Source organism: Antennarius striatus, chromosome 23, assembly GCF_040054535.1.
Source record: "Antennarius striatus isolate MH-2024 chromosome 23, ASM4005453v1, whole genome shotgun sequence".
NCBI lineage: Eukaryota > Metazoa > Chordata > Actinopteri > Lophiiformes > Antennariidae > Antennarius > Antennarius striatus.
Window position 1 is genome coordinate 4,913,073 of NC_090798.1, and position 27,893 is coordinate 4,940,965.

General features: G+C 39.4%; 2 protein-coding genes across 2 annotated transcripts; both read right to left on the bottom strand.

Moving 5' to 3' along the window:
• Nucleotides 1–244: 244 nt before the first annotated feature.
• On the bottom strand, nt 245–10,330 carry rbm46 (RNA binding motif protein 46). Its single transcript, XM_068308824.1, is given in 9 exon segments — nt 245–579; nt 1,594–1,696; nt 2,083–2,282; nt 4,338–4,743; nt 4,870–4,967; nt 7,420–7,549; nt 8,519–8,675; nt 9,200–9,380; nt 10,243–10,330. Coding segments are annotated over 9 exon segments (1,374 nt in total). The 5' UTR covers nt 10,328–10,330; the 3' UTR covers nt 245–565.
• Nucleotides 10,331–13,166: 2,836 nt separating this feature from the next.
• LOC137590291 (lecithin retinol acyltransferase) lies at nt 13,167–26,146 on the bottom strand. Its single transcript, XM_068307816.1, has 3 exons — nt 24,792–26,146; nt 18,798–22,586; nt 13,167–15,016 (listed from the first exon to the last, which is right to left on the bottom strand). The coding sequence occupies exons 2-3, from the start codon at nt 19,359–19,361 to the stop codon at nt 14,864–14,866; spliced, it is 717 nt and encodes a 238-aa protein (XP_068163917.1). The 5' UTR covers nt 19,362–22,586; nt 24,792–26,146; the 3' UTR covers nt 13,167–14,863.
• Between the last annotated feature and the right edge of the window lie 1,747 nt (nt 26,147–27,893).

The following is a 27,893-nucleotide window of genomic DNA, read 5'->3' on the forward strand; positions in this document are numbered from 1 at the left end:
CCCGACGGCACTGCAGAGGGCCTCAGTTAAAACTCCGATAGCTACTGTAACAGTGTTTAGATTTTGCGGCATCACCACCAGACCTACTTTATCTCTCTCTGTGAAATCTGCCCAGCAGTCAAAGCAGTTTCATCTTCTGGCAGGTTTACAATTATCAGAGAAATAGCTAATACTTGAAGGGTAAAGAGCTTCAGGAGAGATGACATGATTGAAATACAAAAAAACCCAAACAGATTCTCCCCTTTCATTTCAACTTTATTTCATAAATGATACATGACAACAGTGAAACTATAAGAACACAGATCATAATGAACACATATATCTGTGAACTGTACATTACTAACATAAACAAGAGACACAATCTTCCTACAACTTAGGCCCTGGGGCCATAACAATGCTAACAAACACAATCTTTAATAATCGACATAAAAAAGAACAGTGACGAACTGAAGAACAGTGATCATGGAAACTTAAGTGAATATATGTATGATGTAATATATGTCGTGGCTAATATGATAAGAAACTGCTTTTTCTCCTCCTTGTCTGCTCGCTGCTAAACCTTCCTTTAGAAGGCGTCTCCTGCAAAAAAAACCCACACACACACATCTTTATGTTACAGAATCAAAAACCTCATTTGGAAACAAGAACAGATTCTAGGGTTGGTCTGGCCCAAACTGTATATGTAGGTGTAATACCAGACCAGAATATTTAACTTTGGGTCGAACAAGCATCCGGTGAAGAAAAGCTCCTACTGTCTTCACCGTTTTGAGATTGCAATTCATTTAAGAAAATAATAGCATCCCTCCATTAAAAGTCCAGAAATAAATTCTGTTGATTTTCCTTTACTGTGATCTTGAGTTAAATGGGATCAATATCAGATCTAAAATAATTTGTTTAAGTACAGCAATTAATTATATGGTTTGATTGATGGGCGGATGTACGGACTGACTGATTGATTTGGGTTAAGGTTGGTTGTGATGGTTGTAATGTTCACACAGCTGGAGAAGGTATTTTGGATGACTGTGGGTTTTTCAGTTTAAAAGCAACATTGACATGAGAGGGGCTGAAAACAAAGCTTATCTAAGTCTGCAGCTGAGCGTCTGGACAAGGCATCAGGCAGTACCTGCTGAACGATCAAGTGGATCAGAGGAGAGATAGGACACCTAACTGAATGTCTGCAGCGGACGTCATTTGTGAGTTTGTTAAAACTCAGCAGAGGAAAGAGAGACATGCCAACCCGTACAGGTCCAGTAGACATTTCAAAATCCGGCAGCCAAATGCCACCGCTTTCAACAAAATGTCACTTAAGTTGCGTTGCTTTCATCTACTTCTACTTTAAATCTGCTTGTCCAGCAGCTGTGGGCAACCCCCCCCCCCCGCTCAGCAAACTGCCCTGTTGATTCAGACTGAATGAAACAGCTGAACGGTAACATCCCAGCAGGGGGACTTCGTATGTGAATGTCTGCTAACACTACACACACCACAAGTATGTTCAGCTGGATTCATGCCTCCGCCCCAGGTGTGTGTGTGTGTGTGTGTGTGTGTGTGTGTGTGTGTGTGTGTGTGTGTGTGTGTGTGTGTTTTGAACAGTACCCAGCTTGTGAAGGACCATCTTGGCTGCCAGCTCTTTTGCGTCCTCCAGCTGGACACACAACTTGTCAGGGACGTAGGTGCATTGTAAGGATGGGATCACCACCTACACATGTGTGAGCGCACACGCACACGCACACGCACACGCACACACACACACACACACACACACACACACACACACACACACAAGCAATGACGAAACACTGACGGTTTGCTTCTTTTGATGATGACATTTTCAAAAACTGCACAGAATAAAAAGACCACAAAGGTTGAATCGTTTGCTTTTAACTGTATGCTCTGTTCCTGACTTGTGACGAATGCTGTGAAAGGAAAGGAATATACAGGATGAAAGGTAGAAGGTGAAATGATAGATGTGTTCCACTCTCATGTCGTTTGTTTACTAGACTTCTGTTGCAGTTATTTACTTGTCTCCTCTTGTATGTTGTTATTTACTAGCCAGTTGTTGTATCTGTGTGTTGGTTTAAAGACCTTGTAAAGGAGCAGCCGTTTTCCGTCCTGTCCAGGCGTGGTGAACAGCTGGTACTGCGGCAGGGACCAGCAGCTTTGGATGCAGTAAAAGTCGAGGAGATTGACGGCAGATCTGATCTGACTTGGCTTCAGTACCTGCAGGCTGGTGGGGGAGAGAGGGGTTCCAGGAAGGAGGTGAAACACGTACCTGTCCGGGTCCTCTGAGGGCAAAAACGCAAAAACACATGTAGGATTGGTGTTAGTGCTCATTAGATAGAAAAGGTTGACTCACACACAGGGCTTCTGCAAAGTGGAGCAAACATTTTGTCATTTCGGTTTTTGCCTAATAACAAAACACTTAGGACTGACAGAATGAAGCTACTGAGGATTTACGATGAAAATCAAATCCGGCTACAGCCTTAGTTCATTGCCGTCAACACCTTCGTGGGTATACAGGCATTAAATTGTCACGTCTGTGTTGATGAACAATCTCTTAAGGAAAATAGACAACTGGATTCAATACTATTAAAATAATTATTTTTGATCTCATCCATTGCCAACTGACTGGTTGGTTGACCTTGAGGTTTTGTGGAGGGTTCGTCTGAGACCAGGAACTCTTCTGGTCTCAGACCAGAAGAGTTCCTGGTGTAGAACTGGAAACAGACCCTGCATTTTTCTTTTCTTATTTGTGGAATACTTTTTACTTTTTGCCTTTATATGCACAAAAATAGACCAATTTGTTTAAACCCTGGTGTAAGAATGAAGCATTGATCAGACAGGAAGCCGTTAAAGATTGTTGTGGCACCAGATAGTGAAGGACTTTTGAGGTTTTTTGATAACTTTCCTAAGCACTACAAACATCTTTTTTTTTTTTTTTTCTGAAAAAAAAATCCCTGCATCACCATGAAATAAATCATATTGTTGTTTGGTTGTACAGTGTAGAGCAGTTCCAGCCCTCCTGATCCATATATGTACCGGTAAGGGTTGAACTTCATTTAGCTGCTGTAGGCATAGATGGACTGATGTATCTCTATGAGGATTATTTGTTTCTAGATATTTAGAAGCTGAGTGGCAGACAATATCGTCAGCCAACCTAGATGTAGCAGAGATGGGCGAGTTCACACCACCGCATTGAAAGCAACTTTTATCTACAGCGTTGTAAAACAATATCATCCAGTTGAAAATCCTTGGTCAGAGCTCTGCTATAAAGATTTCTCTACCCCTACCCCTAGAGGTTTAAATGCTTAATTATTGTAATTACAGTCAATGTAGTTGTCAGACTGTAACTGCACATCAAGTTGTTTTGAAGCCATTCAGCTACTGAACCGATATTAAATCCGTCCCCTGGATATCCCTCCTCTCCAGATCTTACACTCAGCTCACAACACGGCTGAACCGCCTTGTCATTCTCCTCTCTTCTTCCCAGCTCTAATCAGTGCTTTTTTTTTTTTCAGACACACAGCAGAGGGAATAGACAGATTCAACGCTAACTCCCAAAGTGAATATGTAATTCCTTTTCCCTGGAGTCTCTCTTCTCCATCTCTCCACAAATCCCTCCATATACTACCGCCTCCCATCGTCTCTTGCAGTTGGACATCTTTCCACTCATAAATATTTCACAGTCCATTTGTGGGAGAGTTGGCTCCAAAACTTTTCTCATTTTCGGAACATTTCTGCATTAAATTGGAGTTTTCATTCATTTTCTGATTATTATCGTGACGGCGAGCAACACGGTGGCACAGTGGCTTGCATTTTCACTTCACAGCAACAACGTTTGATTCCGGACTATTTTTCTACTCCCCATGTTTGCTGGGGTTCCCTCCATGTACTCCGGCTTCCTCTCACCTCAAAAAACAATCAACTAAGGTGAACTGGTCACTCAAAATTGTCAGTAGAGCATGTGTGAGTGTTTGTTTGTCTATCATGCGAACCCCTACTGTTGCCTGCAGTCTTCTAGAAGATGGATGGATCGTGTTGGTGTCAAGATAAAACAGTGATTAATGTGGATTGTAATGCATAAGAGAAAGCTGCTTAAACTTCTGAAACTAGAAACTACTCAGGAAGCCGTCTACACAGCTAATAAAGATAAACGAAGCTGTAGCACACGTCATGTCCAGGCTGAAGGAGTTAATTTGTCAGATTCTGCTACGAATTGTTCCTCTCTAAGGTGGCCATGTTTTGCAGTCATACCAATAGGAATGTGGAAATGACTAGGAGCTGCGAATCAAACCACTAATTTGTGATAAATAATGAGTAACAATGACCTTGGCCCCCACCTCTTGTCGTAGTGCTCATGGGGCTTCCTGGGTGAGTTGGGACAGACATTGATCTCAGTGGAAAGCACTTCTCCATAGCATCTCCCATCTCGCCGTTGCTTCCGTCCAGGCAGAACGTCCCATTACTTGCCAACGCTCCCTCTTCAGATCCTCTGCTGTTGCACCGCTTTCCGGTTCCGCTCCCTTCTCTGATGTAGGCGGGTCGGGCCAGCATTACCTCCACGCTGTTACCATCAATACAGGCTCCGTTCATGAGGTCTAGAGCAGTCATGGCGTCGTCATGGCAGTGGTAGTGGATGAAGGCGTAGTCTGTGAGCTTCCTGACTCTCTCCACACATCCAGGTTTGAAGTGAGAGAACGCCTCATACAGAGTTTCCTCAGTGGTGCTCATGATCAGGTTACGTACCTGGAAGACAGACAGGGGGAAAAAAACCCTAAACAGTACATTTCACTGAATTCCAGCAACTGTTTCAGTTTCCCATGACTGTGTGTGCATGTGCATGTGTGGGCGAGCGCACAGATGTGTACTTACATAAAGGATTTGAACACGCTGCATTATCATTTCCTCCATGACCTTCTCAGGTTTGGCCCAATTCACCCGGAGGTTGTGACCCCACAACTGGAACTTTCCTGATTGAAAAGAAGAAAAAAAAAAAAGGCAGCGCCGCAATATTAACTAATGCAAAGGGCAATAACTTGGAAAATCAAAGCCGGAACTGTCAACTTAGGAGATCAACTACTCAACCCTCAGTTAAGCATTTGTGTTTGTGGCATCAAGTCAACCTTATTCAAAGAAGAAAAAATGCTTCATGATGATTTTGCCACATACTTTGTTGTAATTACGCAGTTCTTCATGTTGTAGATGTACAGTAATTCGTTTCTGAGCAGCCATTTCACTCTTCAAAAGCCTAACCCTGCCTAAAGGTTCCCATACATTCTCAACCTGATTTGCTTCCAAATACTAAGATTTGGCCGTCATCCATGCAACGTGTACCCCGTAGTCCTGATGTATTTCAGTCAGTAACCTACATACAAACCTCCATAATCACAAAGACATGCACAGAGAGGTATGGTTGTGTGGTTGTGGTTGATAATGTTGGAGGTAGTGAAAATATTCACGGAGCGTTCCCAAGGAATAAATGTGCTTTCAGGTGAACACTCCTGTTTATAGATTAAATAAGCAGATGGGAGCGTTGCCTCTGACAAATGTAGTGAATCACATGACGGACAATGTGGCATCAAAGTAGACCACACAGCACGCTCATTGATTTCTCTAATCCCCACAACATACTTCCTGCCCAGACCTCAGATAAATGTTTGCGCAAAATCAGTTTCATAAATCTCTGCTGCACAATGGACCTGGCATCTACCGATTCTACGGGGAGCCGTTTAACGCAGCTCCGTCACACTTCTGCAGCACTGCACTTCGATAAAACAACTCCAACTTAGGTACAAGGGGTGGAAAACAAGATTTATACATTTGCATTACAATTCAACGGGGGCATTGTGTCAGTCAGTCGTGGTGAAGCGAGATCTAAGTGTCAAGCTAGTGTCAAGACACGTGAGTTAAGATTCAGAAGACCAGCTAACTGCCTCATTTCAGGAGTGATGAGACAGTGTTGAGCTCACTCAAAGGTGGTTATGGGGTGGTCGTGGGGATGAAAGAGAAAGTCGTTATTTGCGTGCAGGGCAGCAGCAGCACTGCCAGACAGAGACAGTGATGGGAAATGGTTGCAGTTACCCCACAGCATGTCTAGAAATGGCCTTGTCTAGTTCTGGAGAATGATTTACTAAACTGTTTGTGTTATTCATCTGGTTTCATGACTAAATAACACATAGCCGCACTATCGTTGCTAGGAGACATCACACACAAGGCAGAGAAGAGGACCCACAGGCTGATTTTACATGAAATAGCCAGCGTTACAGTCACTGAAGCACACCTAACATGATTGTTCATTCAGAGGACAGTTGGTTTGAAAATATCAGTGGTGCAGTTTTAACTTTCTCATCCTACATGAAGTTCAGTTTGATGATTGAACACTTCACCAGCATCTGTTTATAGCCTTTTAAATGTTACATCACTTGTTGGAAAGTGGGCATGTGGAAACCTGGTGCAATTTTTGGACACACAGTAAAAACACCAGTCGGTTTTTGTTCAAATGAAAATATTTTCCCATGGAAACTTTAACTTGACACAAATGATATTCAGTGTGAAGCCCTTTTCATTGAGCTGCCCTTTGATTGAATGATCAATCATTATAACCTCAAATAGTGTTTTTTTGTCATCCATGTCTGTGAGCAAGTTCGTCTAGTTTTATGAAAATTAACAGATTGTTTGACAAGCTGCTATATTTTCAGCTATATTTTTTATATTTACAACAATAAAGTCACACATCTTGACTTCAGTGTTGGATTACACAGCTGTATTTTTCACTGACATGCATTGAATAATTTTGATGTACAAATTATTCAATATATGTCAGTTTATTAAAAAAAAAAACTGTTGGTGAAATGCTTGCAATAACCAAATCAAACTAAACTGGAACAAAAGTGTAGGCAGTGAGTACTGATGTTGCCCCACAGCAAGAAGGTCATGGGTTCAAATCCACATGAGGACATGGGACTTTGGAGAATGTAAGTCTCCTCCTACCACCACTAAATACATGCAACAGAGATGTATGGAAATTAAAATACAGTTAATAAACTGTAGCCATTGTGTTTTGTAAAGAAAGCTGTTGTGTCCTGACACACTTGCCATATCTGTTGTGTTGTGCTATCACACTGTTTTGTGTGATTTGATGATTGCTAACAGCTGACAAATAATACTTGTTTTTTCTTTTTTTTCCCTAAAGCCTAAATCTTCTGCTTCTAACCAAATAAACTAGAAACAGAGTGAATCTTAATCACTTCCTTATATTCCCTTTCAGTCTTGAAGTACAGTATCCAATGTTCTACCCCCCTCTGCTGGACAGAGACATAAGTAACACTCAGGTAGTTGTGTAGGTGCACTGGTGAAAAGTAGGGATGAGCATGAAGACAGGTGTAATAAAAAGGAGGCAGAGATGTGTGTCACCATTGTTACAAGCGATGAGTCTCTTCCTGGCCATGGCTGCCGCTTTGTGGGATTCATACTCGATGAAAGCATAACCTCTGTTCATTGTGTTATCTGTGGAGCTGTGTTTCGTGATCACGTCCACCACCCCATCTGTCACCTGGGACACACACAGAGAAACCGACTTCATGACAGCCACTTTATTTAACTCCATGTCATCCGAGATCAGTGTTTTATCATATGATTAGCTGATTCTGATTCATGTTAACTGGTGCTTTCCCATCTAGATGACAGAAGGTATGATATGGTTATAGGCTAGGGACAGAGTTAATATCCAAAAGAAAAATAAATACTTCTTAGTTGAAACATTCATGCATTCATTGTCTACGCTTCATCCGCTGTGGCGGGTCGCGGGGAGCTGGAGCCTATGGCAGCTGATTGATGTAATGAGGTAGGGGAAACTCTGGGCATGATGCCAGTGCACCGCGGCATTTATAAGGAAAATATCTAATTTTCTTAACTTACAAGACAAATATGGAGTGTGTTGTCAAGGAACAACATTGTGTCAAGCTGTAACTGCAGGTCAAGCTGTTCACATCACTGACTACACAAATATGTCTCTATGTCATGTCACCGCTACATCACTACTTGGGTTCATCAATTCAGGATTTCATCCCCCAATCTGTGTTATTACAGTATCCATCTCTAAGGAGAGATCACTATGAACTGCGTTCTTCTAGTAGAGTAAATGACACAAATTTTCATTCTTACTACTTTGACTTTAATTTTTGATTTTTCTTTTTTTTCCAGATACACCTTTGAAACTATTTGCCACTGATTCAGACGATTTATTTATTACCAGTTTCAGAATCTTGATTATTGAAACTTAAAGAAACTTACACTAGAAGTTATCTGAACATGCTGTCATCCTTTAAATGTCATGTCAGAATTATCACTTTGTTACCTTCACATCTTCATCACGTCAGTTCAGTTAGTTTTAGGTCTAAGCACCTGACATTATGATCCATGATTCTCCCACATGTTGACATGTTTTTTTAGGGTTTCCAATCAAACATACAACATTTAAAGTTCCTCTATAGAGCTGAATGACATGTTGTTGTGTCAATACCATCCTCATCTCCTCTTCAATCTCCTCCTTCGTCTTGTCTTTGGGGATGCAGCTGATGAAGAGGCGGCAGTTGTTCAGACACAAACACACACCAATGAACTTCCCAGGACGGATTTCATAGTTGTCAAACATCTGGATGGCCCTCCGAGCATCTTCTCTGGACATAACAATAATCACTTCATCAATCACGCTGAAAAAAACATGAACCTGAAGCAGCACAGATTAAATTGTGACCATAGGTACTTACTTATTTACAAATACATAAATTTGCCTTGGGTCAAAGTATTATTTATTCCACATTCTAGGCTCATTAGACTAGATTCTTTCTTGATTATAAAGATGTTTAACAATTAAACTATGTAATTGAACATTCTCTGCATTCAACATTACTGCCATATAATTGATGCATGAGTATTTTCGGTTTAAATATGTAAAAGTTAACTTAGACAAGTAAAATTATAAAAAAGCCACATGGAATTATATTTTTATACCCACCGTTGAGTTAAACAACTACCACTGAGTTTAACTCAGAGAAACTTCCTCATGTGAAGTTTGACGAATAAATCTTCACAAATATTGAATATGGCTGTTGTTTCTTTATACATTATAAATTTGGGATTTAAATACAAACAAATGGAAGCATTCATCTTTATTTTGCTTTTTTACTTGGCAGACAGTTACCTGTTGGTGTACATGATGAAGGTGTAGCCACGGTTGTTTCCGTTGAACTCCAGCATCAGTCGTAGCTCGTAAATCTTTCCAGCTCTTTCAAACAAAGGGACCAAATCGACTTCGTACATATCTCTGGGAATCTTCCCCACAAACACTTCGCAGAACCGCGGGGGTGGTGGGCCCTCCCAACCTGTGGCACCAGAATACAGATCTGAAGTGAACACACATTTGATCCCAATCTAGATTGAATTTACCAATTAAAAAATTCACCCAGGTCTTCTTCTTCCAACAAATCACAGAGCTCAGTGAGACTGAAAGTTATATATTATGAATATAACTTTATATATATTTCTATTTCTTTCTCTACAATCACAGTATATCTTGACCAATTAACAAGTAGCTATGGATCTGCTGTCATCACAACAGTACACGAAAAGCTCTGCTGCCGCAATCAATGATTTTGCCTGCATAAGCCCAAGGTTAACATCAATAAATACCATACGCCTGAGACAGCGGTTATACCCAGAGGCAGGAGCAGATGGAGGAAGATGAACTTGCAGAACATAAAGTTTTGAATGCTTTTTCCTTACAAATTTATTTACGATTTTAATTTAAGTTTGTTTTATTCATTTGTAAATTGTTTGTTTTACCTCTGTGTTTGCTTGGAATAATACATTTCTATACTTTACATATCGTTCATATCACTAACAAAACTACACAAGAGAGAGAAAATTCACATTTCTTCAAACAGCTCATATCCTGACATTACTGTCATGTATTCGTATGAGGAGGAAGAGGAAGATGAGGGGAGGATGTGGAGGGGGGGGTGGAGAAGAATAAGAAGGATCAACTTTATTGATCCTCATACAGAGCAGTAGTTTGTTTGTTTTTTAAATTGTATGCTTACTACAACTTAATAGACACCAAATCATCGCAGTCATTGTCCTTAGTTTGTCCACCCTGACATTCCTTGGGTTACACTGGATTATGTTGATATCCCTTCACAGTGCAGCCCTCTACTGACCATGAGCTTCTGTTAGCTTTTCACGCACCTGGTGGTGGTCCACCGTACATCCTCTGGCCGTTCACCTGCAGCATGTTGTACCCCGTCTTCTCCATCAGGGCCAGCAGAGCCATCTGTCTGTTGCAGGCCCTGAACTCTTCCTCGCTCTGCGGTGGACTAACTTTACCAAAGTCTCCCTCCATCTCCCCAGTCTGACTCTGTGCCATCTTCTATCAACCAAACATAAAATTGCTCTTCTGCTTCTTGGTGGTGTGAAATATATAGCTTGTATAAATTCTGAAGTTAATGACATTAAATGCAGCCAGATAAACCAATAAAGGGTATTATCTTTTAGGTTAGCTTACAACGTTGAAGCAGCCAATGCTTCCAAACATATGAATTAACTGTAACGTGATGACGGGCTGTACAATATTCTGATCAAATATTGATCAGAGATTGATAATTAAGTTAAGTAAAACGATTAAGAATGGCTTTCTAAAATGTGTTTACCCTTTAATTAAAAGAAATTACAAATTGATAAATGTCTGCCTTCTGCTTTATATTCATCGGTTAACATAAATATGCTAACCTCAACTAGTATAGCTAGCTAGCAGTCTAACTTGTCTTGTTTTCTCAGTTTTTTAGTATTTAGATGAAGGTAATGGTTAAAAAAAACAAAAACATATACCTGTTCATCCATAAATGGAGAAATATTTTATCATTAAAACTACTATTTCTTCTTCTTTACAAAAAAATAATTAACTAATTTAGTTTCTATCGCCCACTTGGAACACATTCATACGCCCGGAAACCCCTAACCCCAGCCAATGAGCCTCACTAACCTGTAATGTGAACAGATTATCTTGATAACAAGACTATGCAAACTACACTAATCCATTCAGGAGATAAATATCTAAAAACAACATAAAATATATTTTTTAAAAAACTATCATAGCAACTGCCGCTATGTCAAAACTTATGCTAGCGCCTCCGTAAACAGAAACTTTAGCATCCCTATAAACTTCAGTCCACTTGTTTATTTCGCCAAATGCAGTTTAAAATGCAAAGATTTCAATCAAATACAGCTCGGTCTGTTGCCATTTATTCTAAAACTAACAAATTTGTTAACAGAAAATGTGAAATCTCACCAGTAGTTGCCCATAAAGGGTGTACGTTAATTAAATTAAAATTTAACGAACGAGATTAACGTTACCTGAAACTCCTTTCACTCAATTGGACGAAATTTAGATTGACAAATCTAAACCAATAGGCATCTGGGAAAAAGAGGCGGGACAACACAAACGACCCCCCTCTCCCCCCAACAAAAATCAAAATAAAATAAAATATCGTATACGGATCAAAATGAAAAATGTAATATAATCAATGGAAAATATTCCGATTGAAAATAATTTAATCATAGTAAAACGTTTGCAACAAACTCAAATTATCATTCATTATTTTTTAATTAGATTTATTGTTATTTCATTTTTTTTACAGATTATCCTCTGTGTAATTCAAGTATACATGATTAGATTGCAGGTTTGACTTTTTTCACCAGTATGTAGATAGATACTAGTAGTGTAGTAGACTGTAATTAGATTATACATTTATACATTAATTTTTTTTCTTATTATTTATTAAGCTATTTTTTGTCATTTTCTGTCTTTCTTCCATGATTCCCCTGCAATCCTAATTCTTCAGATAATGTGAACATCGGGGTTTATGTGCATCTGCAAGAATACCAATAAGAAAAAAATCAAAGTTTCATCTGATGAATGAATTACAAAATCCTTTCTAGCACACACACACACACACACACACACACACACACACACACACACACACACACACACACACGCACACACGCACACACACAAACACACACACACACACACACACACGACACACGGGCTGAGCTCCTGCTAGTACTACTGCTGGGAGGGAATGAAGAACACTGAAGGAAAGGGTTGAGTTTGGAAGGTGATTGGAAATGACATACCAAGTATCTAAGAAAAGGAGTAAGATTAAAAGATGAATATGGATGAAAAACTTCAATTTCACTTTAGTATTTTAAATAACATTAAAAAATAATTGATTTAACATTTTTGAATCACTTGGATTAGGATGAAAAAAAAAATCCGATACCCTTCTTTCATGTAAGGCTGAAACGCTGACTTTCCTCCCTAGAGATGAATTCTGTTGAGGGATCAGCATCCAGAGATTCACCAATAGGTCTCCCCTGAGTGATGTCTCGTATGTTCTATCTACCAACCTTCCATCCCGTACAGTTCTTCCATCATGTCATCATTTTTTTGGTCTGGTGATGAAGATCAGGATGAGGTGCTGTCGGAAGAGCATGTTGAGTGAAAAACTACAACTGTGGTTTCATTGGTGATTTTCTTTGCTTCTACAAAGTGTGAAGATGAGCAAGCAGGAGAAGAAATATGTGGCATCTTTAATGAGTAGAATCAAACTACTGTGTCACAGGTTAGAGATGATGCTACTGAATACATAACATCACTATTCATTGAGAATGTTGATATGAGCCAATCAGAAAAGCCTCTTTGTGATAGTGAAGTAAGTTTTTTGTAAACTGCAATAAAGTAAGAAGATCTAAAAGTTTCTTTGATTCAAAATTAGCATTTATAGAATATTTCTTCAGTTTATGAAATATTTTATTTTAAAACGACATACAACATATTTGGAGTAATTTAGAAACCCTAATAATTGAACAACAGGCTGTATATTATTATTTCCCCTACCGGCCACTAGAGAGAGCAAAAGCAACATCAATGGAGTATTGGTCCATTCATCCCTGACAAACACGGTTTATCTATCAGAGAGGAGTGTAATAATTACATTCCTTTAAGTTTCAATGTTGTTAAAATTTTACTGGTCAGTGTTTATCAGGGTTTTCTACCTTAAATGACTGTGATTGCATGAAATCTTTTCTGAATTAATGTTTAATTTTAACACAAAATTACAGAACTTCAGTACATTGTAAAACTTTTAGTAACTGCATGCATGCTGATATTCATCACAGAGAAAATTCACACAAGTTTAATCTAAATCAACTTTATTTTCATACAATACAGGAAATATCATGTTAGACAATGATACAAAATAGTCTGAGTTGAGATTTGTGACTGTCATAGAGCAATCCGGTTTTGTAGGATTAGTTACTTAAAGAAGGGCTCTATCTGCTGGACTGTACACATAAACACAGTCTAGATGTGAAGCAAATCTTTGTGACTGCTTCAAGAGCTTTTAAAAAACACATACTCACACGAGATGTGACAGAGTTGAGATATCAAGCTGATGCTTGAGTCAAGGCTTCCTCAGTCAAATGTTTACTAATTAAGTGGCACAGAACATATACCTCCACTAAGGTCCAACATTTCCTTTCCACTGAACTAAAATGTCAGACATGTTTACACAGCATTCATTTCTGACTGATCCCCATCATGAATCTACAGTGGTCATAATTACAGGGTCTAGTCTTTTATCTGTTTCCACAGAGCTGCTAAAAGACCACCTAATGGAAATATATCTAAGTCCAAATGTGTGTTTGTAGCACACATAGATACCCAACCCCCTAAATATGGAAAAATGCTTTACCTCAAAATCCTCACATTGATCATAGAAATTTTACAAACTTCAAATTGTTAACAAAGCTGAAATCTCCCTCCCCTTCAAAATTTGATTGATTTTGAATTCATTGAACCAAAACCCAATGCAGTTTTTATGTAATTTTGTCATCAATCTAGATAAATCATTGAATGAGTATGCGTGAAAACATATATGCAGTACTGTATATGTTATATAGTGCATACGGTCAGAGTAGTAAAAAAAAAGTGAGGGTTTTGTTTGTTTGTTAGCGGCATTAAAAATACAAGGAAATATTTTCACAAAATCATCAATAACTACTCAACTGATTTCTGGAGAACTTTTTTGGAAAACATGGGACATGGCCAATACCAGCTAACCAGACGTGTAAGATTGCCATGGTGGACGAAAATACTTTACTGAGGGGCCATTATAGGTTTTAATGATATAAACAGGACTGATTGAACTGATAAAGACCACACATATCTGTCATGTCTGAATTCAGATAGAATATTCACTTTTAACCTGATTTTTAACCTCTAATCATGTGATTTGGGGGAAACGGTTACAAATGACAGAAATTAGAATAAAAACTCGCTGTGATGGGCTGGCATCTTGTCTGGAGTTTACCTGTAGCCAAATGATCACAATTGTCTCATCTACAAAAACATGGATGGATGGATGGATGGAATTATAACATCACACCTCAAAACAAATATGCAGTTTTGAAAAGATGCAGCGACTATTAAATGATCTTTGGTCTCCTTCACAGCAGTCTTACACTGTTTTTGTCAGTCACCTGTCAATTACAAGGTGTGGGTGGGACAAGCTGTTTTTGTGTTTATTTAATCAGTCGTGGTGACTAATGTTGCTCATACTAAATTCTCAAAACAAACAAAACTTAAACTTCAGTGCAGATTCAGTCACTATTGTGCTATTAGTGATTTAGTGTAGTACCACAATAATAACCTTGAATAAGCTTGTTTGCAGATGACCCCTTCCTGTCTGTTTCCAACACGATGGCTCAGACTGAAGTTCAAACACTGCCATATTCCAGAAGCTTCTCAACTTGCCATCCACAGGGTGAAGGGGATGAGGAGGGATGGCAAAGCGGTACTGAAGGATATTCCCAAACATGCCATTGATAGAACTCCAACAAGAGCCGTGAGGAGAACACAACGCTGGTCCCGGATCAGTGACTTAAGCCACTCACAAAACTAGAAGAGGAGAAAAAGCATCAGTTTAGTTGTAAAGCTACAGTTAATTTGTCAATGAAGTCGTCAGAGAGCACGAAATATGCTGGAGAAATTGTGATGTTGGTCATATTTCTGATCAACCAATAAATTAACTAACTTTTTATCTCAGTGTATTTAATTTAATTTTTCATTTTTCATTTTATTTAGCTATAAATCAGTCTATAAATCTATAAATAAGCTATTAATCAGTCATTGGACAGAAAATTAACTGTCTAAGTGTTCCCCTATTTTCTTCAGCAAAAATGATAAGATTGAGCTAAAAAGGAGAATATTTCCTTTAAGTTTTATGCTACTATAAATTTAACATCTTTGAGTTGATTTGGACAAAACAAGCCCATAATGATCAACTTGTTAATTAGCTTATCATGAAATTAATCAGCAACTTACTCGATAATTTCATGGTTGAACTAAACTAACAGGATCACTAAATGACTAGTCAGATATCTGATTTACAATTCAGATTAGTAGCAGCATCCCTTTGTGCACTTGACAACACTGGCATGTGATAATTTATTGATGACATTTGTTGATGCACTACTAGGAATTGGGAAGTAATTAAATTTGAAGGAATCATTGCATGAGATTTTTTTTCATAAATGGTTCAACTGGATGTCATGTTCACTTGAATATTCACAAGGAGCAGAATAGCTTCAAAAGGGACAAAAGGGGTATCTGACTTTTGGTGTGGGGCCCCTGGAGGTTTGCTATGGCGTTGTTGAATCTGGCTCCATTATTCATTTCCTCCCACCAGAACACAGCTACATTTCATCTGGTGCCAAATGGGACAAATGATTGGAGAATTCTAGCTTTTTATTAGAAGGTTTTCACCTGATCGATAATCTCCCAACTCGCCGATCTTCATCACCAGATCAAAAAAACGATGACATGATGGAGGAAAAGTAGAGGATGGAAGGAAGGTAGATAGAACATACGAGGCATCACTTTTCAAGGTCAAGATAGACGTTTTATGAATAGAAGTACAAAAACTCCATATACTGAAAAAAACTATGCATCTATTTAGCAGTCCTTTTTCATAAAGATGTTGGAGCTGACATCTTCATGCAAACTTACAACTTCTCCCACTAGTCTAGTTAAAGAACCAAGAATATAATTGACCTGTTGTTTATGCTTCAGGGGGGGCCCTGTGGCCCCTGCTAGTTATCCCCGCCCCCCATCTCCCCCACTTAATGAACAAATAAGAAGCAGGCCGGGCTATCAGATGCAGTCAGGTCAAATGTTTAGGTTAGGGAGTGGAACTGGGTCAAGCAAGAACTCTCTGAGATATAGGAAGTGAGTGGAACCACACTGTCTGAATGGACAAATAAACCCCTCCCATCACTACATTTATGCTTATTCATTCGTCCTCTTGAAGAGAAGATTGTCAAACTCTTATCCAACCCCTCATCCATCTTGTGGGTCATGGGTCTGCTGGTGCCTGTCCCACCTGGCAATGGGAGAAAGGTAGGGTGCACCCTGGACAAGACGCCAGCTCATCGTGGGGCCCAAAAATTCATTAAATTCATGTTTTTACGCTGAAAAAGTCATCAGACTCAAATGTCAAACTGATATGTTTTTTTTTTGTTAAATGTGACACCTATGCAATGTCCAGGCCCTTAAAATGTTGAACTTTGACCCTGAGCTGCCATGACTTCCTTTACTCTGTTTACATTGATATTTGGGGTTTTTGGTGCTACAGAAACGGGTTTCCTAACTAAAAAGGAAAAAAAAAAAATCAAACTTATTTCCTGAGATTTTCTTGTTGATGGAAAAGCTGACACTGTTTGTGTCTTGTTCATTACTTCTTAGCCCAATGGCAAAGCTAACACTAATGTTAGAATGCTGGTGAACATATGAGATGAGGTGGGCGAACGGTTAAGGGGACGTCCATTGTGCTCTGCATATGTGGGTTAGAATCCTATCCTCATCGGAGAGAAGTTAAAGCTTGATTTTTAATTTCCAAGTTTTGAGGTCATTAAAGAATACATCTATCCAAAAAATGTTACTTTTCCATTACAAATGACTTCAAAAACCAGAACAGAGCATATTTTTGAACTTCTTGACACATTTTCGGGTCAATTACGGCTAACTTGCTAGATGGGAATTCATGAAGGATAAAGGAAGTCTTTGACTCCTTCTGTGAAAATTGGAAACTGATGGTTACCTCTGTGATCTGACTGAATGCTAATGGAGAGGCTCCGATTGGGGCTACGAGTGAAAGGGGCTCTGCCACCCTCCTTCGTCATCATCATCATCATCATCGTCATCTGTACGGTCTGACTGCTGCTGTTAGGTTTCTAGCTCCAGGCTGAATGCAGCTCTTGTTCTCTGGACTTTTCCGTGGAGTGACCCAGATTTTCCTCTGGTTTAAAAACACATGCTGAAACACTGAAGTGGAGGGAGGAAAAGACGAGTCTGTCGTTCTTGTTTTTAAGCTTTTGTACCCAACAGCTAACTTAAAACCAGGTCTTGGAGGAGTGTCCATATTATCAGTCCAGTACCAACAGAACTAAGTACAAACACTCAGTGAAGAGTTTTGATGCAGCAACATGAATTTATGAGCACCTTTTGTTTTTGTTAACAGCATTTTCTGAAACCTGAACAAGGATTTGAAATATGTTTATTATACAGTATCTTAACAAGTTTCTTCAAAATTTACTGTTAACTTGTGGTTTTTGTGGTCATTTCTGTGATGCATTTCATTTGTGGTTTTGATCATTTTATTTGTCACTACCTCCAGAAGTTTGGTTATCTGGGATCAACAAAAAGTTTTTTGTGAGATGTTGCAGGGTATCCCAATTTGGTGATGATCAGGATCATGTCTGAATTCGGAGTGTTTTCAAAGGGTGTTTTCAATTGAATTACAAATTGTATCTTCTGACTTATAATAACCAGAAAAAAATAACATGATGACATCACCATATGATATGGCACACAACCGTTTGATCTGGAACATTATTCTGGATATGGTCAACCAGAATGTTAAAATTTAAGGCGCTCACAGAAAATTCAATGCTGTGTGATAATTATATAAACTTATAGATTTAACTGAGATTATAAATGAACTGTGCTTTCAGTTTTGATACAGTTTGTCAAACTTTTCTTAACTGATCTAGTCTTTGAAGAAACCTACGATTTGTGCAATATATTTTTTCTAGAATAATTATAAAAGCAATCAAACCAAGGCAGGTTTTCATGGTCATGGAGTCACAGTATCATGGGACTGATGGTTTTGGGTGCAAAAACATTTGAACTACTCATCTGAGTTCATGTACTGGAGTGAGAGAGAGCAGACACAACTGAACAGGACAGCACAGGGAACTTTGGCTCATTGCATTCTGCAGTTTACGAGGCAGCACACTGGGTACTATTGTTAGAGCTGTGCAAAAGAAACATGGATACAAAAAACCTGTATTATGAACTCATATATACTGGAACCAACATCAGATTTGATAGGAAGTTGTTGTAAGCGTTCACTAACAGCTGTGGTGAATATCTTTCTGGGTTTGGTTACTCCTTTGTCTCCTGTGACACTAAACCATGTCGTTTGGCAGTGAGGTTCAAAGCTTTTTACGTCTCCATCTGTTCTCTGCAGGGCCCACAGAACTGTTCACACCAACCCACACGATGGAAGGACATTAGAGTGAAGTTATAACCGCCAAGGATATCAAAGCGTTCGCTCCTCGCTGTGCGTAAAAATTGCTGCCAGGTGCGTAAAATGCGCCAATGGTGTCTGGATCCTCACCTTATCTGTCTGCTGGCTCTGCGCCGACCCGTAACGGCAGAAAGTGACGAAGTGCTCACAGTTGTTCCACAGCAGGCTGTAGGATATGGTACCCACCAGCCGCTCCGCCCGCACGGCCACCTCCTCTCCACGCAGTGGACTCTGGGGCATGGTCCGGTCCATCGCGTTGAGGAGGATCCCTGCTCCGTACGCGAAATCCTCCACCGAATCCACGCGTATGCTTGCGCGTTTAGAAAGTACCCCGAGCAACAAGCGTGTGTTGGTCACCATCGCCTGGATTTGCGCCGTGTCTGCTGTCAGCACCGGTAGGATGTCCGGGATGAGGTGCGCCACACGGTTGTCGCCCAGGTAGATACCGAAGTGGGTAAAGAGAGTCCGTGGGACCTCGAGCAGGTCACCCCGCTGGAACTTCTGAGGAGCTACAGCGGGCTGCGGGGGGATTTCATCCCGATCACAGCGCTTCGAAAGAGGCGGCTCTCCGCCCAGAAGAGGCAGCAAGCTGGACAACTTGATGTGAGCGAGGATGAAGAGTTTCTCCAGGAGGAAGGTGAGCGTGTCCAGCATGACTGTAACAGAGGAAATCTGCTGGAGTAGACCGAGAGAAAACTTGTGTTGCTTTTTACTTTTCTGCGTCTCTGTCCTCCCGACTCCTTAAGAAATTTGGAGGAGGGGGGAAAGACCGCGTGACGTCACGACTGCTCAGAGAGACTGAATGAATGAACAGGACGGGGAGGACGCTGATGTGAACCGTTGTGTTCTCTGCCCACCCATCACTGTCCAAATCAGGGATGGACACAGTGATTTGCCAGTTGACAAAAGTGTCACTAATGCTTTAAAAGGATGGAGGGACGAATGAAGAATTTGAACCTGTGGCGTACATACTATGTATTCCTAATAATTCCATCTTTATTTACACATTTGTATGCATTTTTACACCAGGAATATACAGTAAATATACTGTACAGGCATATAAAATATGAAGGCATCAGCCTGATAATTAAATCATAACTAATATCACAAGTGGAAAAAAAATACTCAAATTAATGAATTGCATTGGCACACTGATCCAGCAGAAAGCTGAACGCACATTTATTCTGAGTTCACACCAAAATCTACGATAGTATTTTTGTGTTATGTGACAAACTAAACTGAAACAAACACAGAACATTGATGCATTGAACAATCTTGACTTGGGGGGCAGCTGTGGCTTAGATGGTTAAGTGGTTCATCATTTAACATTGTGGTTGGCTGTTTGAATCCCGCTCCACCCAAGTCGTGCCCTCTGGCAAGAAACTTCACCCACATTGCCTCTGTTGTCTCATATTGGTGTGTGAATGTGAAAGAATGAATTATAAATGAGAACTGGTTTAAATAAGAAAAAATTTAAAAGTTGTAAAAGAAAGACTGTGTCATCCTGGGTTACTAGTGTCTGTACATTCTCCAGAAAAGTTTATCATATCTTTGAAAGAAATTGTGTAGCCAAGAGAGTCATTCCATTCGCATTATTCTAATTTACAATTTGTGTTGAAGGGTTACATGAGGACATAAAACATTTTAACACAAGACATTTTGAAGTACTAAATTATCCATCTTAGCCTTTCTAACCATCAGACATGTTTAAAATAAAATAAAAACTGTGTTTAAAATACAAAACTGTATAAACATCTGCCATGAGAAAGGTAGTAATGGTTAGAGCTGAATCAAAGAATACATCTCTGTCTCATTACTTAAGATACATGAATGTTAGAAGCAAAACAACTACAATAAAACACATAAAACATAGAAAGAAGTTGGAGAATTTTCTCAAATTTAGGCCTAATCAAATGTTTTTAAAAAAAGGTAAAATATCCACGGTTATCAGTGGAGATATACACATGCAAACAGAAGTGTGGAGCATCATGGGAACTCTGCAGGGCATGGTTAACACTCAAGTGAAGCAATGCTGAGGTTACAACACCAAATAAAACAGCAAATGGCCCCACAGACACACAGACACACAAAACACACACATGTACGTGTGTGAATTGCAGTCTCAGCTATTTGGCTAAACAGTGACAGCAGTTACTGATGCATTATGGGAAAGTTTCTCTGAGTCCACATTTAATTTTTACACAAACACACATTTTAATTACATGCATTTTATGACCCCCCCCCCCCCCTTTTTTTTTTTTAAAGGGCCTTAGAATGAGGTCCAGGAACTATGACTGAACGATGACAAACCATCTCTCCAACCTTGTTTACATAGTCTGCTAATGGTGGGACTGTTGATCCTCTAATGTGTCTCTCTATCCTCTGTAAACAATACAAAGGTGTGAAGTTGATCTGCCTCTGAGCCAGCAGGAAGGAAGTAAAGCCTCCAAATTAACACTTTCAGAAATGGGTAAGCCATTGTGAAAAGAAACAGAAATATTTCTAAAATGGGATTCATTTAAACATTTTTGCCATACGCAATAAACATGCAAAAACATATCTTATACCGAATTCAATATTTACATGCAAAGACCAAAATGCAAGGTTTTCACTAATTGGACACAAGCATCATTTTACCCATCCAAGGGAACAAATGCAGTGAGTTGTGACCCCCTGCTGAGGCAGCCTCACTGATGTCAGTTGATGGCAGCAGGATCAGATTTCAGTTGCTGAATGTGTGTTGACAGAACAGATCGCACTGAAAAGGTGAAAGAGCTGAGTGATGAGATCTGACTGTTCTGTGTGTGTGTGTGTGTGTGTGTGTGTGTGTGCGTTTTGTTTTGCCCTGCGTGGTGTTGACGCTCTCCTGCAGTGAGGGGAGATGGATGAAGCTAAATTGGCATCATCCCAGGCGATGAGTGATGCTGCAGGTTTTTGCCACATGCTAAAGACCCCTAACTTGTCAGATTGCCACATCTCTATCTCAGCTTGTTATCTGTTTCATCAGCCAATCACAAGTCATCCTGTCAAATCAGCACAGCAGATTATTATCAGTGCATTTGATCACATGGATAAGACAAAGGGTTGGTACAGTGGAGACAGAAGGTCCACCAGCCAGAGTTCACAAATTTGAACAACATGTGATTTTCCTTGATCTGTATAGATTCAATTCAGATTTTTTTTTTCTTTTTCAAAAAAGATCAGATGCATATTCAATCCGATCTGACATGAACACACAGCTCAGAACTTCTTCATCCAGTTACAGCCATGCAACCAAATAACAGGACAAATGATGACAAGAATGCAGATAGTCAGTTGATTAGGATCAGAAGATGATCGGTTTGCTGTCTACTAGAGCTAAATGCTATGCATACATTCACTTTTTGTGCATCCGTTTGTGTTTGAATACCGTGAATCGTCTCAGTAACGTGTGTTTTGGTTGATCAGATAACGTATTGATCCAGTCTGGTGTTTGAAGGACAAATGCGTTCACATTTGAGCTGGATACAAGCTGCAGGAATTGTGAACCTTGAACACAACCAGGTCTGATCGTGATGCTGGTGATGTGAACAAAGCCTGTCTCAAAATGGACATTGCAGCACATTAACCTTTTCTCTGCCAAATGTTTGCCAAATCAAATATTGTGGAATGGTTCAGAAGGTTTGTGTACTTTTGGCTATGCTGTATCATCTCGATGTGCAAAGTGGAAACAGACACGACCTGTTTGCTTTAGCTGCTATTCATTCAAACTTCAGGAGTTTGAGTTTGCAGACAAAAAAAGAGAATGGACACAATGAAGGGTGATGACATCATTTATCTCCCTTTATCCTCCTCTGACAGAGGGAGACCTTGTGTTGTTTTGCCTGTCGGTCTGTCGGTCTGAGCAACATAAAGACAACGGCAAATCGGTGAACAGATCCTGATATTGATTAATGAACATGCATGTTTTCCCATGTGGTTAATATTCATCTTTCACAGTCAGAGGCCGAATCTATTAAGATTCACTCTCATCTGTTGGGATTTTTTTTGCTGCTGACAATGAATTTAAATGGTCTTTTGAATGGTTATCGTTTTTTTTAAACCTGCATGCCCGGTACCCACGCAGTTTCAATTACAGTGCCAGTTCTGGACCTGTGGGACCAACAAAAATCACTAGATGTTATGCACATTTGGATGTGCAACACCAAGAGGAGGAATTCTTCTTCTTCTTCCTCCTCATCCTCATCATCATCAGTCACATTTCTCCATGTGCAAGGTCCATCTGTCACAGACCTCAGTGACAGGACTGAACTAGAACTGGAAGAGTTCATGATTTCTGTGATGAGTGGAGATATAATTCAAAGACAGATTGGTAAGGCTGAATGGGACGCAGAACAGGGGAAGATGGCAGGGCAGCCTGGATGAGATTTTATACAGTATATATACTGTATATATATAATTTTTTTTTTACATGTCTTCCATAGCAGAGTCAATTTACTGTTTAAAATGCATTTGTGATGCTCAACAGAAAAGCAGAAGAAAGACGCTTTTGTAATTAGCTATAAAGCTTGTGATGAACCCATGGCTTGATTTGTTGATTCTTAATTAATGGTGATGTGGCTCAAAGCTGCGAGTTTGGCTGTTCACAAACATCCTCTTAGAGAGCCAGTCAAGTTAAGGGTCCTTTTTTTCTCGTTGTTTCAAGACAGTGAGTTCTTTTTCTCTGGGACTTTCCTTCCCCTGTCTTGTGGCACATTTGGTTTTTCTCCCACAGTTTAAACTTTGTTAACCTTTCAGTGATTGTATTCAGACTAATTTTCAGACACATTTGTACAACAGGTCAGAAACACGGGACAAACTGAATAATAGAAAGTAGTGACAGTAATAACCTGCCCCGGAAAAAAGCACTTCCCCTCTCAAACTGCGTAGACCATGCATTTTGACTTTTTTTTTAGATTGAGGCAGCATGTTTCTACCGTGAACACACTGAACCCTCTTCTATCAAACGTCAGTCACTTAAAAGCTTTGAAGCAATTTTTGTTCAAACACATTCCAGTCCACAGGGGCGTATTGTTATATTATAAATCATTCTTTAAATAAATTAATCTTCATCTGACCCACAGTCCCACTGCATGTGTGGTCTACTGACCAGAACTGGTATAGGATTATATCTCTGCTGCATCAACCTTTTGCACCTTTTTGCTCCCCATAATAACATGGAATTTAAATTTCTTCTCTTACAAACCGTATGAAAAAATACCCCAAAGAGCCAACAGCACCATACAATCTGACCAGAGCAGTATTCTCTCAGGATGTAAGGTAAAGTGTTCCCTACGGTCTCCAAAAAGGACAACGGGAGCAAGATCGATCAGTTGTCACTACCGTTATAATTACTGTCATTAAAGGCAGTTTCTCTGTGCTGCACTTGCAAAATGCTGGGACACGGTGGACCATTGGGTCGCTGTATAACAAGAAGTCCATCTAGACTTGATCTTCTTGAAAAGTGGATTGACATAACTAAATAGCTATTACTGTAATTAGGTTATACAGATTCAAAGTAAAAACTTATAATAATAAATAAGTGATCAAATATAATATTTTTGGATACAGGTTATAGCCCTTAAAAAAGATGCAAGTACATGTTGTTTAGAAATGCTACAAATGCCTTACAGCTTCTTCTGTTTATTCCATCTCTTCTCTTTACTGAAATAGATTTCATATTTGATGAACATGTTCCAGATGGTGGCAAGATGTTGGAATGAAATTTGAGGCTCAATGACAATTACTGCTAGTTCTGAAAATGTGTTTCAACCTAAATATTGCCAGAAGGAAATGTGAGAACACCCTTAAAATAGCTACAACGCAAAGAAACAAGCAAAACAAAAACCGTATAGCACTGCTGATTTTTCCAATTTGAAATTTCAAACCTTGTGATCAATGTGAATAGTTTTTTCCATATTTCCAAATGAAGTGGTGACATGATGACTTGCTACCAGTATTATTAAAGCAGAACATAGCAAAGGGTTGATTTTAAAGTTTTTTCCCATTCATACTCATACAACTCTGCTTTTAATTAATTTCTGGAAGGATGAATTTCAAACATACCTGAGACAAGAAAGGGTCAGTGGTACGTTGGGTGAACAGTTTTCCTGGAACCCTGAATGGAAACAAAAAAGATACACCAGAAAAGAATTCCTCATAGGAAAAGAGTATGATTTATTTTTCCTTTTAACTGATTAGTGTAAAAAGGGGATGATTTGGGGAAATGAGGCGGATGAGACGAACATTCAGAAGCTGTGGAGTGATTGCGGTGGCTTCAGTCTGTTTGCAATTACAGACTGCCTGTGAGCGAGTGAGTCAGGTCAGTGGAAACAGACACCATTCCTACGGGGCGGCAAAAATCGGAGCCGGGTCCTGTTGAGGTGAACAAGCCGCAAGCAGGCATCTGTGGAGTCCCCACCACCCCACCCCCACCCCCGCAGCCAATATGGAACTCAAGTCCAGATTGTGACTATATGCTTTCATTTACCCACACAAATGTTCCCCAAAGCCACAACCGGTTTGAGCTAACCAGACAGAAACGTTCTGTGTTTGCAGCTCTTCTTTCACAGAAAGTCATAAAAGAAGTTGACTTGCTTTCGATAATTCATTACATCATGTATTCAGGTGACGTATTGGTTCGATTATCCTCAGTGGTTTGAAGACAGAAATTTGTGGAAAAACAACAACAGCCTTGTTCTGGGTGCTGTAGTTGGTAGAGAAATGGATGATTATATGGCAAAAAAAGAACCTCAAGTTGTGGATTGAAGGCAGATAAATGAGTTAATGTTTTTGTTTTTACTTTCTCATTTCAAGATTTCTGTCTATTTCTTGTAAGGGTCATGAGAAATTATCATGAAACTGTGTGGAAGGATGGGAAATGCACAAAGAATGAAACCAAAGCTTTACAAAATGCTTAGATCCTAAATTTTCATGATCCAAATTTTAATTGCATTCTAGAACATGTCTATTCTGCATTTATTTGTTACGTTCATTCTGCATTTATTTGTTACAAACCCAATACACACTTGCTATCATCACCCAGTTATGACATGGATAACTTTAATAGTTATTTGAATTTGGCTAAGGGTTGAATAAACAACAGGGTTCAATATAGGGGAACATTGGGACCTGTATGCCCTCCGATTAGTCACCTTCTAGTTTTTTAGATGGCAGAATATCTCAAAGCTATTGGATCTATATTGAATGAAAAAGGGGGTAAATCAAATTTTGAGGTAGATCTATTGCGCTGAGAAATTGTAGGAAACACCAAATCGTGAATTTCCCCACTGTGGGACTAATAAAGGACTATCTTATCAAAAAAAAAAAAAATCATAACATGATTTTAAGGACTTTAACGTCTCTGTTTTCCACACTTCACTGGTTTTCACCGTCTTCCATTGTCTCTCAATTACTCCTTCTTTCCCTCTTCTGTCTCATTCCACCAGTGTCTTGAGGTCAGGCAGTCCTGTCAGTTTCAAGTCTAGCAGCATCTGACCGTAGGCTTTACCCTAAGAGAGAGAAAGAGAGATAGAGTGACGCAGAAGTATAAAACTGCATTTATTCTCAGAGTGTAAACATTTCCGTCTTACTGTGTTCGTCTTTACAGTTTTGTGTTCAGTCTGATGGAAACAAGCCAGTCTGTGAGGTGTTTTATTTGAAATGCTGTGGATTCCAGCGAGGTGGTAAAAAAACTTTACGGCAGCTTTTAAAATAAAGGGTGGACAGAAAGAGGAGAAGGAGGTGAAAGGGAACGTAGCTAAAATGGAGAAAGTGGACTTGGTGGTATGAAATATTATTCTTTGGCAATCTGAGCACGAAGATCCACTCGATCAAGTTTGATCGGATTTGTTTATAGAAAATAGAATCATGGATGGAGAGATAAGGCGAGGAAAGATATCAGAAACAGGAAAGAGACTCCTGACATAAGAAAGAGGAACAGAAAAGGATGCTTATCCCAAGAAGCTGACTAAAATATTTAGTTTACTTTGAATAAGACTAAAAAGTCCACATTTTTAGTTTTAGTTGACTAAAACTCTCAATTAAACAATAACTATCAAAGCTGCACTGGTGTACTTTACCTGGGGGTCACTGCGAAGAGATGCTACCCCTCCCCCTCCCAGTGAGTTCTGCAGGACAAAGTTGAGGCCGTGGATCCCGGGCAGTGTGTAGCTACAGATGACAAAACACACAACCAAAAGATGGTTCAAACTATGATCACACACAACAAAATAAAGGTGTGCCTTTTGTGAAACACGTAAGCGTTCATATCAAGAACACCGGAACGGGCCGAGAAACCATTTCCAAACCCAAATTCACACGTGCAGAACTGCAAGCATACATTCAGGGGCTTGGATTTGAAACAGCCAGCAAATCAATGCTGAAGAAACCATAAAATCCATCTGGAAGAATAATAGGTCAATAAAATGCACAATAAAACACAGTCATTCACAACATCACCCTACATCAAAGACAAAATCAGGGCCGATTTTAGTATCGAAGTGTTTCCAATGAACCTGGAATATATCTTCTTCTTTAGAATATAACACAAAAACCTTTAGGTCAGCATCGCTGAATCCTGATCATCTCAGGTTAATTCAAAACTGGATTTTGTATGGAGCTGCAAAAAATTTGGATGGTTCAGTACCAACCAATGTCAAATATGACAGACTGTTGTTGTTGTTTTTTTACAATCTTTTCTGTTGGAGGGGGTTAATATTTTAATGCGTTGTTTCTTTGAAGTAGTACGGAAATGTTACCTTGTTTATGTTGTGATTATTTACTTATAGCTATTGGTGTTTAATTCTATCTAATTCCCAGGATTTTATTAAATCTTTAAATTCAGTATGTCTCTGAACGTCAATGAGAGGCTTTTGTTGTGGTTCAGTTTGGAATCTCTTTCCTGACTGGTCTTCTTTCAGTAACGATGGAGGAGCTGTAGTCTACGAGAGATTCTCAGGAAGTGTGTGTCATAGTGCGTCAGAGTATTTTACCACATTTGTCAGTGTGGATTTAGATTTTTTAACATGTGGTGAGGACATGAAGTAAATCAATGTATTTCAAAGTGAGGCCATGATTTTGGTTTAGGAAAGAAGCATCCGCAGTTTGGTCGAATCCAGAAGAAATAAACCCAAGTTCATTTAATGTGCTCTGAAGCAACAGAAAGGA